The sequence below is a fragment of the Thunnus thynnus genome, chromosome 20 (assembly GCF_963924715.1).
Source record: "Thunnus thynnus chromosome 20, fThuThy2.1, whole genome shotgun sequence".
Taxonomy (NCBI): Eukaryota; Metazoa; Chordata; class Actinopteri; order Scombriformes; family Scombridae; genus Thunnus; species Thunnus thynnus.
This window is the reverse complement of record NC_089536.1, coordinates 15,728,989-15,747,095: the sequence shown is the minus strand read 5'-3', so window position 1 is coordinate 15,747,095 and position 18,107 is coordinate 15,728,989. Positions and strand designations below refer to the sequence as shown.

The following is an 18,107-nucleotide window of genomic DNA, read 5'->3' as shown; positions in this document are numbered from 1 at the left end:
TCAAATATATCTTTTTACATGCATTCAGAACACAATGTTGCACATTTTAAAATGTAATTAAAAACAAGGCAGCTCACATTATCAATAAAAGTCATATCAAATATATCTATATACATCAAAATACATAAAGTATATCTCAAGCAAGTAAGGTGCTCACTCTTAACGTTCCACTGTGTATTTCAGTAATTTTACAGTACATCATGTGATGACACCTAGACTCCAAAGGATTATACTGTATTGAATAATTTTTCACTTAAAATAAAATGTACAAATTAACACATGGTTTGCAAATATTTAATTATAGACCAACAGTAAGCTATTCAGTTCAAAATGTGGATTACAAAATCAGTTTTGAAGCTCTAAAACTCTTGCCGCTCTATGTATGCATCACAAGCTCTTTTTCAGGTTAATGAAATGAAAGTGGTTGCACAAATATATTTTCCATTCAAATGTCTATTCATGAAAATGGCAACATATTTATATATTTTCTATTTAGGACAAAAACGCACAACAATTTATGGTACAGATGAACTAATCCGAGATGACAAAGCCAGTGTAGATGTTGGAACAGATTTGGTGTTTTCTAGCTTGTATCAGCTTGTCTGTGGGGCATCAACTGACTTCATGTTTGTTACTCTGGTGTGGGTTTGCCTCCCTCAACCCTCAGATCAGCTGTTTCCCCCTCATTAATCATCTCCTTGTATTTACTCTTGAAAAATCCAGCCTGAGAGTACAAAACAAAGGAAGTTAGATAAAAACACTGCAATCCTGAATTAAAGATGCACAATAAAAACATAAAAAGAACCAAACCAAATGAGAGAATAATGAAAATATAAATATGCCACATTCAAGTATTGTAACTGGGCATATTTTGTGATAAAGGGTGCCCAATACCAGACCTCAAATTGTCGTATTGCCTCCATGATGCTGTGTAATAAACTGATATAGTGCATGTAAAGTATCTCACCTTGTACAGGCCAGCAGTGAGTAAAGCCAGCAGAGCCAACCCTCCCAGAGATCCTCCAACAATCTCTTTGGTGAAGTCTGGTTCAGGATACACTTCTACCTCTGCCACAATCTGAGATGTGCAGTGACAGATTTTGGATCGGATCTCCATTCAAGCTCTTTTCAAACACAAATAAACAAATCTGATGTGTAATTACCTTGTGAATGGGAGGATTGTTATTTGACCGCACTGAAAAGAAGATGTACTGGTTTATGTCATACTCCAGACTGGCCATGCTGGTCAAGAGGAATTTGGCAGAACCAAGTCCAATCTGTGTAAGAAAAACAGGGGAATTGGACATTTAATTTAATCTTTAGGATTGTTCATTTTCATTAGAACATTATTATTTTTAATACACACACATTAGTTACCTGCTTTATCCATTCAGAACTAAGGTTGGCAGAGATTGTGTACTTTTTAATCTCCAGAGTTCCCGTGAATCGATTGCACTTGAACACTCTGCAATTGGCTACAGAGCAGTCCTGTGGGTGATTAAAAGTAGGCCTACATTTATTGCTGGAAACAGGGAAAACTTATGTGTAATGCACTAAAATACCATACATTTCTAAATCTATATATGATTAGATTAAATTCCACCATGTACAGATGGTAGAGCCTCTGATACTTACCACTGACTTATTTTTCTGTATCTGAGCAACAAAATTTGTGACGGTGGGTTTTTCATCTTTATCTCTTTGGCAGTCTGGAATCTGAAATAGAGCTGATTCATGTCAGTTTAACAGAGAACAAATTCATCCACAAGGCTTTAGGTGCATAAAAACAGCTACATTTGAGACTTCTGGGGTTTCAGTAACAATGAGTTCCCACATGTTACCTGCAAACTGCTCGAATCCACCCATATGTCTTTATCACCGAGCTTTACCGGCACCCTGATCACCACAGTGAAATTCAGTGCTCTGATGTCATTTACAACCTAAGAGGGGAGAAAAGAAAAAGACTAACTGAGCATTAAAGTCAAGTCTGAAAAAAGTTAATTAACCTTTTTAAAAAGGATATTATGTTAGGATAAGATTTTTTACCTTAATTGATTGTTGGACTGGTTTCTGCAAATTACTCTTGCCGTAAGTGAAATTGCTGTAGCTGAGGGAACTGAACAGAAACATTGAATGTTTCAAAGACATTGAGCTTTACAATGTCACTTTAAATTATTTTAAAATATTTTTAAACTTATTAAATCACATAGAACACAAACCTTTCAATTGTCATAAAAACGCTGTACTTCACATCAATCCCTTTCATTTTGTAAAGTTCACTTGACTTGGAGTGCTCGTTCCCACTAAGAGAGGTGAAATTAATTGTACACATGAGTAATAATAATAATTGTCACATACACACATGTACAGTGATGTGCTTATAGGCTGGAAGATGAACACAACAGTACCTGGTGGCATTTGCAGTGATGAATAACTTCCTGTCAAGTTGACTGTTGGCTTCAATCCCATAGGACACAATGAAGATCGCCTAAAATGAAAAGAATGAGAGAGATCAGATTGTCTCCTCTCTCGGTTCAGCTGCAGTGAGATGAGATGCTTCTGTACACACTACAAACCTTAGCGTTGCTCTTGAAAATAGGCTTGTCAATAGTGCAGTCTGTCTTTCCCTGAGATAAGCCAGCTCCACTGTCCAAGGAGTTGCACTCAATTCTTCCCTTTATTAAAAAATAAATTAATTAAACAAAAGCACACATAATCCACAATCACTGCATAAACTCAGAGAGCAGCTGACCAGAGTTGAATTGAAACAGACTTGATCCTCACCTGCAGGCCTGTAACCTTCCTGTAGGAGAGCCCAGGTGGGTACGTGAGAATGACATGGCTGTTGTAGGAGTTTTCCTCCCTGTTTTCCACTGACACAGTGACCTCCAGCAGTTCATCAATGCCTACTTTGACCTCTGAGGAACTGATAGATTAGGAAAACATGGAAAAGTGAAGGGAGGAAAAAAAAACACAGAGAGAGTACAGGTGCATGTAACTTTAGTCCAGCATGTACAAAAAGAGTAACACACCAAACGCTCTGCTGAAAGAGTAGAATTAAAAGAGCATGTTGACCAATTTGGGAGTGCAAAGAGAAAAGTTAAACATGTCACCTGCCCACCAATAGTGAATCCACAAATAATACAGTAGATCCAAACACCTAAGTCAGGCTTCACATTTGAAACTCAGCCTCACCTGGTGAAGTTGAAATCCACTTTCAGGTTATCTATACAGTTGTTGTCATAGCCGCAGTTGATTTCAAACTGTAACTGTGAAAGACAGTATGAAGTAAACCATGTATGTTCAGAAAGTGTAAGAGCAAACGGCCAAGACAGACATGACAAACAATCAGAATTACAACTGAACATTATTCAGAAAGCTTGACGGACGATTCCTGAGCATTTCATAGTACTGGAGAGCTCTCCACATAGTAGCTAATGCTCAAGTATGTGGTGATATCTGTCATGATGTGGCAACCATGTAATTAATCACAAAAAGTATTGTCAACATGTGACAAACATGAATCAGAAAGTCAAGTTGTTTTTCTTAACTTCACAACCCTTGAACTTTATTGTTAAATCTTCAGTTCAGTTGAAATTCTGACAGTCAGTGAAGACAATAGTGAATGAATAGTATGAATCGAACTGGTAAATTTTCTCCCTTGATGTGATTCTTCTGGGCAGATCTGAGCACAGTAATCGTACTCAGGTGTGGACCAAAATAACCATACCGAGACCCTCGAGGATATGGTCTCAGTCCAGTTCCAAACAAACTCTGGAGTGGTTTGTTTTTGGTGGGAACATGATGACGTAGCCAGACATTCTTCAGGAGTTTCTTTTGTGTTTATGTTCTTGCTCCCACCCCAGACACATGTAAGCAATGAGCTTGTAGTGATGCTTTTTAGTTGGAAATTCATCAAAGCACACCAAGTTTACCAACTTATCCACTGATTTGGACCAGAGCAAATGAATACAGGTTTGAAAACACCCTCAGTATGAATAAAACCGACCAATAAACAAGGGTGTCTTTAAAGATTACTTACAGGATGAAAGGTTGTTGTCTGGGCCTGTTGGGCCAGACTTGGGCTGAGTTTTTTGTCAGAAGGCAAACCATCAAAGGTGAATTGGAGCTCATTGTTAAGTGGATTCAGAGCATCTTCTGGACAGGCCTGTGAGAGGAGGGTACTATTATGAATATCAAGGTGAAGGTTGGTTATATCAAAAATTATGTTTTTCACATTGAAGCTGTGTGGGTTGTAGTGGGTTTTCCTGATGTTATTAGGTTTTAAACGACTCACCTCAATGTGGAAGTTCACATCGAAGCATCGTTGCTCTAAGCCAAGAGTTATTGATCCACTCTGCTCTCGTTGTTTCTCCCTGATGTAAGCTCGGTTGTTTGGGACCTTACGTGTGGCATCCAGCGTTAAAGTATAATTAATCGTTGCTCTAGCTGGAACTAGAGTTTCATTTAAAGGTTACTCATGTACATACATATCTAAATGGACGGACAGTGGGTCTGTGGTTTAGAGACAGTTAAGAGAATCAGTGACCTTTATCTACTGTAGAGCGTCCGGTCATGGTAAAGCAGATTGTAGCTGTGTTGTCCAGTGGTTTTGAGCAGTCTGAGTTTTGAGTTTGGATTTTGTTTGGGTTGAACGTCACCGCAGCATCTACCATTACTATAGGCTTTGATCTGGATATGGACAGAGTACATATGAAAATTGTAAAGCAGTATACTAAAATGACAACTGGTAAATCTTATTTTAGCTGCCTGATACAATCCGCTATTGGTGAACAGTTCTGTCCTAAATTAGTAACAAGAGACTTAAAATTGTGTTACTATGAAAGGTGGAGACTTCATGGTTATAAACCTTATACATAAATTACATAAATGAACACAAATGGTAGAATTACACTTGAGAGTAATAATGTGTGACAGGAGCATCTTACCTGAGTAAGACAACTGTTCCCTTTGAACCCACTGCTAAATCAGGCAGATTGTCGTTACTAAGGTCAAAAGACGACTGACTGATCGACATACCAAAGAACTTCAGTCCTGGCTGGACTTCAGAGGAAGCGATTCTCTACGTAAATGAAAACATTTTAATCAATAAAAAATTATTTTTTTCTAAATTGTATATTAAACAAGAAGCCATATGTATCATTTAAATCCTCTTGTTGCTTCTTTGTTCTCGCTCACCTGTGAGTAAGTAGGATGAATTCTTCCTCCTCCTCCTGTTTCACCGTGGAAGATGTAGATGCTACCTTGACCACCATTCTCCAAAGGTGCTCCAACTGCCAAATCATTGAGACCATCACTGTTAAGGTCAGGCAATACAGCGAGAGAAGACCCAAACCTTCCTTGGTCAGATGCATCCCCTCTCAGTACTAATGGATTATCGAAGCGACACTCAACTCTCTGGTGGAAATAGGAAAAAAGGATGAGAGTCAATGTTTGAATTCTCATTGAAAAAATCCAATAGATTCTGGATAAAACTGTCATTTACCTCATTTGATAAGCTGCAAACATAAACTCGTCCCTCTCTATCACTGTCTATGTACATAGGGGCAGATATGAGGACTAGGTCAGTGTACGTGTCACGATCCACATCCATGGCACAAACCACTGCACCAAAATATTCACCAATCTGAAACTGTGTAAGCAACAAAAAACAATTAGTAAAGTGAGGAAACAACAACCTTTAATTTAAGATTAAAAATATTAAATTAATACATTGTCTTAATTGTGAGCACACACCTGCCAAGCAAAGGGATCAATTGTTTGGTCAAGACTGTTTTCATTAACTGAAATCACAACTCCTGTGTGTTGATATCTTGGAGCACCAACAATTGTCAGTGTGCCCAACCGCGTTTTGGCGACTGCCATGGAGTAACCTAGAATTAAAGAGTCAAGCTTATTAGTATACAAAGGCTGGGAACAATCTTTAAAATTACACATTTCAGCAAGCTATTAATTACAAATAAGCATTATTTATTCTTTTTTTGATTTAACATTAAAAAACTTGCTTTGGGTCACCCCCTACACACTTTTCCTTGCAGGATGCTTCTAGTTCAGAATATTCTTTGCTTTTCTTGTGTGCATTTAAATCTGGATACCATGAGGAGCCTTCACTTTGGTCTTCCCTGAACACATTTTAAAATCATCACAATATCTATATAAGCTGCGTCTTCAGGATTTGTTGATATCTTACTGGCTTCTGCACAACTTTGAATCATAGTTTTCACTCCTTAGTCCTCATTTGCTTTTTTTATGTCCCTTTTCCAAACTCTTGTGTTTTCAAAAGATGGGAGGAAGGATTACAGTACAGCAGTGTAAATACACCATTGCATGTACTGTAATATTCTTACCCAGATAACTGTCAGGTTCCATATTTGAAGGCTCATAGGAGATCCCCTTCTGGCCTGTGCTTGTATATTTCTGGTAACCTCCCTTCCACTGGTTGGCACCAACAATACCCATCTGAATCCCCTGCAATTTAGACAGAAATGTATAGAAAATGTGTTTGGCACAAAACATCAGCCAAGGAAAAGGCTAAATGCATCATACATTCATCATCTGGACCTTATATAGCTATATGCTTTTCAGCCACAAGGAGTGACACACAGACGTGTGTGTGTGTGTGTGTGTGTGTGTGTGTGTGTGTGTGTGTGTGTGTGTGTGTGTGTGTGTGTGTGTGTGTGTGTGTGTGTGTGTTTCTAAGACTATACTGTCCAGTGAGGGTCTTGTGTTTTTAATTACCCCAGGCACATAAGCTGCACTGAATCCTTCTTGAGCCATTTCCATTTTCAGTGACTCTCCACCGGTTTGAGATCCTGTAACAGCAACATAAATGAGTTAGTATACAGATTTGAAATTTGATTATAGCTCTGAGTTGTAATTATTAAGTATTTGCCTAGATATTTATGTATTTTTTTGTTAAAACAGTAAGTCTATATTTTCTAATATTGTCACTTCTAATGACTGGCAGTTAAGTTTAAAATGGCACTTCGTAATAAATGACATAATAATTGTTTACTTTGGAACTATAACAATATCACAATGAAACACAAAAATGATGTGAAGCTGTCATGATAAGGTTACATTTGTACCTTCAATAGAGAAGATTTTGTCCTGTAAATTCTGCCGTATTTGTTCAAGAGTGTCAAAGTTTGATACTTGAAACATGTGATTTGCTGAGGGTTTAGATGCAATGGTGGCCAGTTCCTGTTTTGCTGTGTCTTTTGTAAATGCACCCCCCACCTAGGGATGTTGAGAAAACATGTTTGAGGTGTTGTACTGTACAACAAAATCAATTTGTATGCACAAAAGTAAAATATTGGCTCCATTTATATTACTGACTCTCAAACTGATCATCATGTCTTTAGTATGCAAGCATGCAGCATTAAATCATTTGTTTTTTCTGTGCAGTTAAAGGTTTGTTTATCGATAATACCTGTAAATTTTGGAGTGTAGAAAGTATAAACTATTTTCAGAAACACAAAAGGCAATTTTCTAGGTATACCTGAAACTCCTCAATTATGGTTAAGTGTACAATGTGTACAATAAGAGTTCTTAAATCCCACAGAAAACAGAGTATAGGTAGCTGCTGTCACCTGAGCTGTATGTGATGTGTTAGTCAGATGTGCTTTAACTTTTTAACATGTTAACACAACACATATTCATACAGTATAAATGCAACTTACCCCAATAGCAAATCGAACAATCTTTTTCTTTTCAGCTAAATTTACTGCATTTTGCAAATCATTCCAGTCATTAGATTCTCCATCTGTAATGACTATTAAAATCTTCTTCACATCTGACCTGGAGCCTTTGCTTGCCGAGAAGACATTGTTGCTGTCAAAAGAAAAATCTACTTTTAATACATGTTCTTGTGGTACATCTTTAATGAAAGAAAATTAAATGTCTTTATAGGTTAAGAAATAAAAGGTTGTCACTTACCTCAGTAGCATCAAGCCATGCAAATAGTTTTGGTTTTATTTGTACAAGTTTTGAGATGTCTCTCTGAGATTTCTGAGTAACATGGACATTGTTTCTGAAAACATGTTGCTGGTGAATTTTTAACTTTTTAGTGCTATGAGCACAGAAAACAAAATCCCATACACTCTCCATTGAGGCAGAAATATCAGATCCTAAGCAAATAAAACCAAAAGTCTCATGGCTTAATACCACTAGTTGTGCCATTTACTTGCTGTCTTGTTGCCTCTCAACAGTGTGCAGGCAAAAGAATCCCTCAGGTGTCCAAACCCCAATTTAATATTTCCCAGATTAACCAATAATTGTAATAGTGAGTGGTGTGAGATGTACTTTAAGTACTGTAAGTACTGTACTTCTAAACGATTATTTTTCTGTATAATGTGTTGAGCTGATTTTAAATTACATTTGGTAACAGTAGATTTTGAAGTATTTATTTATAGAAATATTTTGAAAAAGTTTTGAAAGCCAGTTTAGATGTAATGCTGCTGATTTGTATTAAACTTGGCATGACTGTTGAAAATCAATATGAACAACATATCATAACACGATAGGAAAACTCTAAAATCTAATAAACACATTGTTAACTTCTGAGGATGGTGTCACACACTAGCATCATGAAAGCACTTACACAACGTGTTCGATGGCTTTAGCTGTGTTAGTCCCTCCAGTTAACTGCCTTATTCCATCAATTTGAGATTTCCAGTTATTAGTATTAAAAGTGTCAAAGTAGTAATGGACTTTGGGATTTGTGGAGAACTGGGCAATGGCAAACTGGAAAAAAAGAAGAAAAAATGGAAATATGTATGGATATAAATGGAGATGTGTATTCAACAGTAATAATGTAATCAAACAAGTTACATGGAGGGCTGAGGTATTTTTTGAGTACAATCCTACCTTTGTATCCTGTCCCTGGAATGATCCGACCAGATTTTTCACAAAAGTCGTCATTGTATCAAAATCCTCTGCAACTACGCTGCCTGAGCCATCCAACAGAAATGCAATGTCTGCTTGGGTTCGACACTCTGTCAAAAAGGAGAAATACATCTGAATAATTATATACAGTTTCCTCTTAAGCACAGTGATTTAAAACTTTTATGTCATCCTGTTGTGAACATTACACATTGCTATATTGTCTGTCTGCTTGTTCCAGTGCTCAGGCATATTGTTGTGCTGATCACTCCAGAAAAGCCTCTTGGCAATGTGAAGCAGTATAATACAAATAATCCAATGCTCAGATTTCTACCAATATGCATGTTGGGTTGTGTGTATGAAGTGATAAGTGTGTGCAGTGGTGCTCAAATATTACTAGACCTTTTTTATCACTCCCTTTGAGATTGTAAAAAAAACTCAACCTGTGTACCTTCAGAAGAAGAAGGCACAGAGTATTCAACATGATCATAACTGGATAACTGCAAGCATACACCATTATACAGCGTGATACTTTTGCAGTCCTTTGGGATTGTTGGACCACATGCCTGAAAAGAGATAAGACCAAGTCCTGATTAATAGATGATTATTTTACTGTTCTCTTTTCTGTTTTCAAGCTGAAAAAAATGGATTTGGTAAAGATACAAACCTCTGCATTTTTATCATCAATAACATGCAAATCTTTGCACTTTACCAACTTACCAGAGTGTTTTTTGTGGTGGGATCACTTGTCATTGTCAAACCAAGGGACATGTTGACTGCAAATTCTGGCACTGCATAAAAACATCAGCCTTCGGCTATGTTAAAATCATCAAGATACAACACAACTACATTCTCAGTGACCAAACCACAGTCACCACTGGTAAAATATTTCCCAATCTGATCTGATAACTATTACAACATTACCCAGTCATGACTGTACAGCAGTGTCTCACAACTATGCATATTTTATGCTTATATAACCAATTTACAACAAAATGGAATACAATCTCTATCTTAACATGTCAATTATTGAGTCCTAGCATTTTTAAAAACAAAAGGAACTGTTATGGGAACAAGTAGAATAACGTTATTATATTCAGTCAGTTGGCAAGTAAGCCAGTAAGGATAAAGAAAGATGCCTCAGTATCTGTCTTACAAATCCCCTGAAACAATATCTATCAGATGACAAAAGCTAAAGAATCAATAAAGCATTTTGAAATGAGTAGTTGTTCACCTCGTACTGATACTTCCCTGCAGGATTCGGTGGAGCACTTAAATATTTTCCCTCTCTGACTTGATGAATATTGTGCAAGGGGGGCACTGACCAGCAAACTGAGGAAATAAAACCCAAAAATCAGGTGAGTACAGTGTAGCTCAATAAATCCCACATTTTATCTGTTAAGAAATGCTGCATGCTTATGACTTCATTACTGTGAAACTGGCATATGACAGCGATGCAAGCTGGAAAAAACCCTATCATAGCAGATGTGAAGCAGCAGATATGGTTACTGTAGACCCATGTTCCACCACACTACTTACTCTGATTGTCTTTGCACCACCTGGTATCCAAAACCTGCAGCAGAGTGACTCAAGGACTTCCAAGCCACAGGATCGACATTGAAACAAAGTGCAGCTTGTAACACTGAGGAATAAAGAAGGAAGAACCACACAATTTATCTGATTTAAAGCCACCATGTGTACAGTTATAGTATCTTTCAAATTATTCTCATGTTTTTATTTGCAGAAAAAGGAGACAGTCCTTGTGAAAATCAGAAAATCTGTACAGTCTGTGTTACTTTCAGTCTATACAGTCTATGAGGTGTAGTGTGTGAGTTGTCTTTTTTACTACCACTAGAGGGTGCAAAAGTCAGAAATTTTTGGATGGACTGCAACAGTGGGGCTTGAATAGCCCTACACATGCAGTGAGTGAGTGACTGAGTGAGTGATGGAGTTGCACCATTGGTCAACCGGCCTAGTGTTGGAGTTTCCCCATTGGCTGTTGCTTTTTCAAAATGAATTGGCGCAACAGCTTTCTATTACATCATTAGAGATCATTTACAGCTTCCACTGAAGAGGGGTCTATCTCATGGATGTATAAAAAGAGCTGGATAGGCACCGCTGCTCAGTTCCTTGTCTCAGCCAATTTTTCCCTGTGGCCACTTGCAGTAGTGCAGTGAAAAATCCCTCTGCAGCCCAAGAAGCATTTTCCCAATAGACCACCATTGTAAAAGAGATGTCTGTAAAACTGTTGACAGGACACCTTGAACTGCAAAGAAGGTCAATTATGACTCTTTCTATTATGAACTTTTGATCCATGGAGGTTTTATATTTGTAAAACTTTCCTCATGGCAAGAAAAGCAATTTAAATATTTGTGACATCATCACAATGTAAAGTCTATGGGCCGAGCGGGAACTCGTGGGCAGGGTCAGTGGGGGATCCAGCTCTTATAATACATCCATGGTTTATCTGCAGTCTTGCTGACCTACACAACACACCCACTTCACTACGTGACATGCCCCCCTGATCTCTAAGCCATCAGATCTCAATGCATCCTCAATGCGTCTTGGGTGAGTTCACACCTGTGCTTAGAGCTGTCCACTTGTGATCAGATCACCCAAGACACATGTTAATGCCAGGTGCAAACATGGCCTAACCCTAAACATCTCACTCTTCATGCCCAAACCTAACCAAGTGGGTGTGTCATGTAGTAAAGTGGGTGTGTTGTGTAGATACCGCCAGTCTGTAGATAGACCTACTTGTTCCACTCACGCCCACGCACAGGAGTAGTATTACATTTTTAAAAGATCTGTATTGAATTTCAGAATAACATATAGAGTACATAAAGTGCAACCAGTGCCAAAGTGCAAAACATCCATAAGGTGCATAGAGTTCAGTGCTGTCAGTTCATAAATCCAAAATGATCCAGGGGAAGCGCTGAGATTTATCCAGACTCCTCCTCCTCCTGAGGTCAGCAAGTATCGGTTTAATTACTGTGATGCTTTCGATTACAGTTTGTTGTATTACAGTACAAAATTGTTTTCCACAGTTTTAAACATACAATACATATAATTATCTGTATCAGCTCTGTATGTCTGGATGGCAGTTTATCTTCCATAATACAATACACGGCAGCTTTATACCATAAATCAAAATGTACACCATGTGTCTTTCAGTTTATATGCCCCCCCTCCCCCAACCGGCCGCGCCGCTCCCGCCCCTTCCCCTCCTCCGTCTGTGTTTTACTGGAATACTGACATTTCTGCAGCGTGACGCAGAGCGACTGCTTCCTGCTCTGAGCCCCTAGCTGCGGCATGAAATACAGAAAAGTCGGCTGAACTTCTGCTGTATGTGTCAGTCATAACAGACACATAACAGCGTCTCCTGCTCTACCGCCAGTGTGATCGACTCTCTTGCTGACGGTGGAGCTTAGTAGCCGGCAGGAGAGACGCCCAGCAGAGACGCCCTTTTAGATTTTATAATTGAATTAATTGAACTAATACCAGGACGCACACTTTTTATTTCTCTGACGTTTTCACACCACAAACGATGAACAACAGCATTAAAATACCATTTGAACCCAATGCTGCCAAAAATTTCATTTATAATTTCCACCACAGCCTCCAGATGAATATATAATATCCAGGAATTCACATTACAGACACTACCACTGATTATCCCTGTAACAAACTGGCCACAATTTTGCACACCCATACACCAGCCATATACTAGGTTTTGACCTAGTCTAGTTAAATTCTAAACATAGTGACTCAATTACTATACATGATAAATACCTAGACTTGAATATAAAGATACAGTGCACTACTTCACACAGCATCTATATTTGCCTTATCAAGGGTTATCCTGTCATTGAGTGATATATTTGTTTAAATGTTGCAAAAACAAGGTCTTTCTTTTCACCTTTTTTTCTAAGATGGTCAAAGTTGTATAAACTCTTTGACCATCTGACAAGATATATACTCATGGCCGACAGCTTTAAAATGGTTAACTTCCTTTAATGGATCTGTTGAACCTAAGGCAGACACTTGCAGATGCATATGAATTAATTTTGGTAGCCATTAAATTTCAAAATGTTCTAAAATGACATCATGTTATACTTTTAATGTTACAGTCTTTCAAAAATAAAACAAAAAAACCCAATAAATGCATAAAAAAAATAATAATAATTTTATCATCACCCTCAAGTTCTGCTTTTTCTACTGTGGCTTTTATGGATTCAGGAAGACAATTACAGAAAATACTATATTGTAGTATATTGTAGATTTTATTTGTTAGTGTTAACCTGTTCATAGTTACCTATCATTTAGTTCATGTCATCCAGTTCTTTTGTGTTTTTACACAGTCTCGATCATACTGCAATATATATATAGCATATATATGTATTATATATATCACCAAGGGGTTTGCAGGAAGTTTGTTACTGCCCTCCTACATGGCAACTTGTCACATTAGATACAGTGTACTATAAAAACTGTTGAAAATTTGCATCAGCTTCCTTCTGATGAGTGAGATAGATAAGTAGGATGTGTTGTGTTGGTGTCTGATATGTTTCACAAGTTGTATACATTCAGCAAATGCTATCATGTTAACTTTCGAGAGCTGAGTAATGTCTGTTGCAGTATTAACAATTCAATTTGAATTCAAACATAATAATTTAGGATGTCTGTCTTTATGTGTCAGCCCTCTGAAAAACACTACCTTCAGTCCGCCTTGCAAGCCTGCACAGGATGAGTAGGATATATATAAGAAATGAATGGATTTGATAAGAAATGTGTGTGTGTGTGGGGACGGGGGACGGGGGATGGGGGGACTAGTATAAGTTTTAGGTGTAATTAGCGCCATATGAAGCACTTTGTCTGAGCTCCTGAACCATGAGACCTAAAAGTTAAGTAAAGTTGGATTTCGTAGATTGAGACAAAGACAAATCAAAGACAAATCTGTGCACACACACATACACACACACATATATTTTGTCTCACCTGAGAAGAATAATGTTGTAGATATTTTCCAGTCCATTGTGTTACTCCCATGAAAAGCACTAAAAGTATGACTTGGAGGGAGATGTCGAAAGTAAAATGCAGAAATAATAAGGTGTGTTCAAAGCCAAGGTAACCAAACTTTGTAGGAGGGGGTAGGAGGGGTTACAATGTCGACAAACACTTTCTGTTGTATGTGAGCACATTGTATATACACATATACATACATACATATATATATATATATATTATACACATACTATATTAAACCCAGAATGATGTTTTGGGTACTGATGCTCATTCTGATGTAAGTCTGATGAATAATGATTAAAATGATAAATAGCAAAAAAAACTTTACCACAAATCACAGCTCTTGTTGGCAGGCATGGCACTACATTTGTCACTGAGAAAAAACAAGAGGATGTCAGATACCAGTGTGAGGAGGTTTTATTCAGATCACGAAAGTGTTTTCAGACTTGAAAATGTTTTCATCACTTTAAATTCAAGCAAGAAGGCTCACTGGGCATACAGTTGTAGATGCTATTGAGGGAAAATGCCAACGCAAAAGTCAAGCTTTTCTTGAGATATTTTTATGGTTCCCTTCTCCAACAGTGCTGTTGATGTCTTTGATTTCCTTCTGACATCAGCCAAGGAGAGAGGAAGTTTAAATTTCATATTACAAACACACCAAGTTTTACTATGTGGTCCAACTTCACCATGGGCAGATAAACACCTTCAAAGGCACTGTTTAGACAATCCGTCTCATGAAGGAAAAAATCTAAAAATAAAAAGGTCCATTTCTCCTTTCCTGCTGGACTTCCTCTGTGCTCTCATCCCATCTGCATGTGTCGGCATTGTGTGCCATATAGAGGCAGACAGCATGAGTTGGTGGATCATAATTGGATTCAATATCTGATAAATAACTTTGTCTCTATTGTTGGCTGTTTATTTGTATTTTTGACATTTAAAAACATTATAGATGTTTTTTGGAGGTACCTACTATATGTACAATGACTCTAAAGTTTTGTGTTATGGTGCCACAGGTATTTCACCTATCTAAGGAAACAAATAAAAGTCTGCTATATCAGAATCTCATTCTTCTTCATTAATTAGTTTCATCACAACTTCATCTGGAAAAAAGTTTTTTTCTTCTTCCTCTTATCACAACTATGCACATTGTCTCACTGAGGCCACTTAAGGAAGTGAGCCTGTTTTGCTGCTACTGCATACCAGTGAATTACCTCAACCCTAAAAACCCAATGCTCTGACCACGTCTGGTGCAAAATTTCACATCCTTTCACACGGTGTGACTTGTGTTTTCTGGTGAGCAATCTGAGTAAGAAAATTAAACTGATATATAATATTCATAGTTTTGTCATTTAAAAAAACATTGTTTTTTGGAGGTACCTACTGTATTAAGTGAATGTCTTTTACTGCTACTGCTCACCCCAAAAGCCTAATGCTCTGAGCACATATGGTGCAAATTTTCACATCATTTCTCTATAAAAAAATTAAACTGATATATAAGGCGTGTTTGACAGTGTGCTTGTGCAACCTGTGCAGTCACAAAATGGGTTTGAGGAAATGGATCTGTGTATTGGCTCCGGCAAGCCTTTTTTTAAAAAAAATTTCTTTGTCATTATGTATCTTTCTATCAAATGCCATATCATAATTTATTAATCAAATTTCTGTTTTGATTTTGTGATTACTTCAATTTCAAGACCGTTGTATTTAATTTGAAAATGAATGCTGAATCACCTTTAAACCTTCACGACTCCCAGAGCAGGAAACAAAGGTTACAATATTGTAACCCTAGTTCTATAAGCAGCGGATGGGAAAGGGGTGACAGGGTCCATAGGTAGAGGGTTCTATCTGTGGTTATAGAACTAGAGTTACAATATCATAACCTTCATTCTATCTCACACAGGCTCTGCCCTCTACTGGACTCTTTGGGTAGAGTAGGCAGAGTCCGATCAACGTATGCCTTGCCGCAACATGTCATCAGACTTCCTCACTGAGTCTGACTGGATAAAGGTTAGCCGCCGCGGCTCTTCTACTACTTTATAATCTAGCTGCTTAAGTGGAGCAGTAGGGGGCCCAACCCAGTCCAGTTAACATGGACCTGAGCTGAGTGAAAACATGGCCTAACCTCGCAGGGGTCATAGATCATACACCAAACACCCTGCACACCCCATTTCCTGAGTCATCTTTGATCACAGGAGAATGCAAGTGTATAATTTCCCAGGGGGGTCAGGTGTACCACAGCTGACACTCACACCACCCTTTTCACAAGTCCTGAGTCACACCTGTGAGCACGGACCTTGAAAAGGAGCCTGTCATGTCTAAGAAATAGAACCTTATGAATGGACAAGGCATAGACCAGGACGCGGCCATGCATGTGTCCTCGACACTCACCCCACTGAACAAGGCTGTTGACGCTGCTATGGCATGTGTGGAATGTGCTCAGACCGCAGCAGGAGGTCCTTACTCATCAGCCTGTAAACTTGGGAGATGCACTCTCAAAGCCAACCACTGGCAGTTCCCATTGGGGGGTGGAGACACACGCATCACTGGCCGTTGTCTCCTAACCCCCTGCAAAAAACATTTCACAAGGGGGTGGGCGAAAACAGGTCTGTCACCAAAACCCTCATGACAGGAGGAAACAACTGTTGCATACACTTAAACAGTGGCATGAGACAGCCCCTTTTCCACCAGATATTGTAGAAAGGAGAGAACCTCTCCCACTGCACGTCAGGGGGTACAGTCTCCTTTCCTCACACCAGCATTGGAATCCCAACCACTTTGCCTTGTAGCAAGCAATGGTGAATCCCCTTCTTGGTCTGCAGCATCTGTGCAGACAGTCCAGCCCGCATCAGCCTGTTCCTCTCAGGAGCCAAGCCTGGAGAGGTTGGCCTAATGTGGGTTGCGTTCCTCCTGGGACAGAGCCCCCCACACTTGCAGGATAGACCAGGGCTGCGCGCCAACATCTGGGTCTCTCTGCATACCATGGCACCAAATGGTGGTCCGGAGCTATCAGGATGACCAACAGCCACTCTTGTCTCTCTCTCTCCAGCAGCAGGGGAATGAGAGGAAGAGCAGGAAAGGCATAAAGCAGCCTCTTTGGCCATGGCGTGTGTGCAAACTCATCCATCCCCAAGGGTGGATCGTCTTGCAGTGTCAGGGAGAACCTTAGCGGGCAGTGGGTATTGTTTTGACTGGCAAACAGGTCCACTTCCGCTCTCCCGAACCAGTCCCAAATCTGCTACACCACCTCAGGGTGTAGCACCCACTCATCTGGCAGAAGGCTGCCTCTCAACATGAGGTCGATGCCCCTGTTCTCCAGACCCGGAATGTGGAGGACTCTCACAGACAGGAGGTGTTCTGAGACCCACACCAACAAGTTCTCCGCCATCTTCAACAGGGCTGCGGAGTGGACTGGATTTATTTCCCTACAGCCCTAATCCAAACATTGGAGACTGGAGTGTGTTTCTTGGCCTGCAACTAGTGGATGGCTCAGAGGAGTTTGAGATCTCAACGGTCTCAGGCTGTTATGAAAATTACAGTGACCAAAATGACCCGTTCTAATATTGCGCTGCTGCAGCTGTCTAAAACAGTCAGCTACAGTGATTATATCCAGCCTGTGTGTGTGGACATTAGCAATGCCAGATCTCTCCCTGCTGGAAGACAACGCTGGATGGCAGGCTGGGGGACAGGGAGCAAGAGCACAGGTAAGGTTAATATTGTTTGCATGACAAGTTTAATTTCCATACATCTTTGAGAGTTACTTTGTACTTTGTTGACTGTTTGTATTCACATGAGTAAATGGGATTCTTTTAGGCAGTGACAGAGCTTGCACAAGTCTTCATGATCTTGAAACCTGAGTAAAAAATTGTGGGAATGTTTCTAACTCAGAGAACACTGGCACGTATACCATAGATATTCAGCAGGTTAACTACTTTTTCCCATCCACCAGTTTCTAAACTCTGTTTTTTTATCATGCCAAAACTTCAAGATTCGGGTCATTTTTAAAGGAGAAAGTGGACGACATGACATCTCCTGCAGCCACAGGAGGAGCAGCAGGTTTCTCATTCCTGTCCTTCTTTTTCCCCAGTACCTCTATGCTCCTGTTGTCAAGCTGTTAGGTCTTTTGTCAAAGGGATGCTTGAAGTAATTCATGATTGCACTTAAAAGTCAAGTTGATCGACAGC

General features: G+C 39.1%; 1 protein-coding gene across 1 annotated transcript; it reads right to left on the bottom strand.

The window, feature by feature from the left end:
- Positions 1–283: 283 nt before the first annotated feature.
- Positions 284–14,004, bottom strand: LOC137171623 (integrin alpha-M-like). The gene is made up of 30 exons (XM_067575655.1): positions 13,903–14,004; positions 10,444–10,546; positions 10,139–10,236; positions 9,625–9,695; positions 9,356–9,470; positions 8,890–9,017; positions 8,624–8,766; positions 7,704–7,854; positions 7,110–7,260; positions 6,760–6,833; positions 6,369–6,489; positions 5,758–5,894; positions 5,507–5,653; positions 5,200–5,418; positions 4,950–5,083; positions 4,550–4,692; positions 4,298–4,449; positions 4,043–4,168; positions 3,196–3,269; positions 2,785–2,926; positions 2,577–2,675; positions 2,409–2,488; positions 2,220–2,303; positions 2,047–2,116; positions 1,842–1,940; positions 1,636–1,716; positions 1,378–1,488; positions 1,164–1,277; positions 968–1,078; positions 284–724 (listed from the first exon to the last, which is right to left on the bottom strand). Exons 1-30 carry the CDS (start codon positions 13,937–13,939, stop codon positions 632–634), a joined length of 3,408 nt encoding a protein of 1,135 aa, XP_067431756.1. The 5' UTR covers positions 13,940–14,004; the 3' UTR covers positions 284–631.
- Positions 14,005–18,107: the final 4,103 nt, after the last annotated feature.

Coding starts and splice junctions, on each gene's coding strand:
- LOC137171623 (XM_067575655.1), bottom strand. CDS start 13,939: ATGGACTGGAAAATATCTACAACATTATTCTTCTCAG. Junction 9,471..9,624: donor CCACCACAAAAAACACTCTG/GTAAGTTGGTAA, acceptor ATCTCTTTTCAG/GCATGTGGTCCAACAATCCC. Junction 1,489..1,635: donor TACAGAAAAATAAGTCAGTG/GTAAGTATCAGA, acceptor AATCACCCACAG/GACTGCTCTGTAGCCAATTG.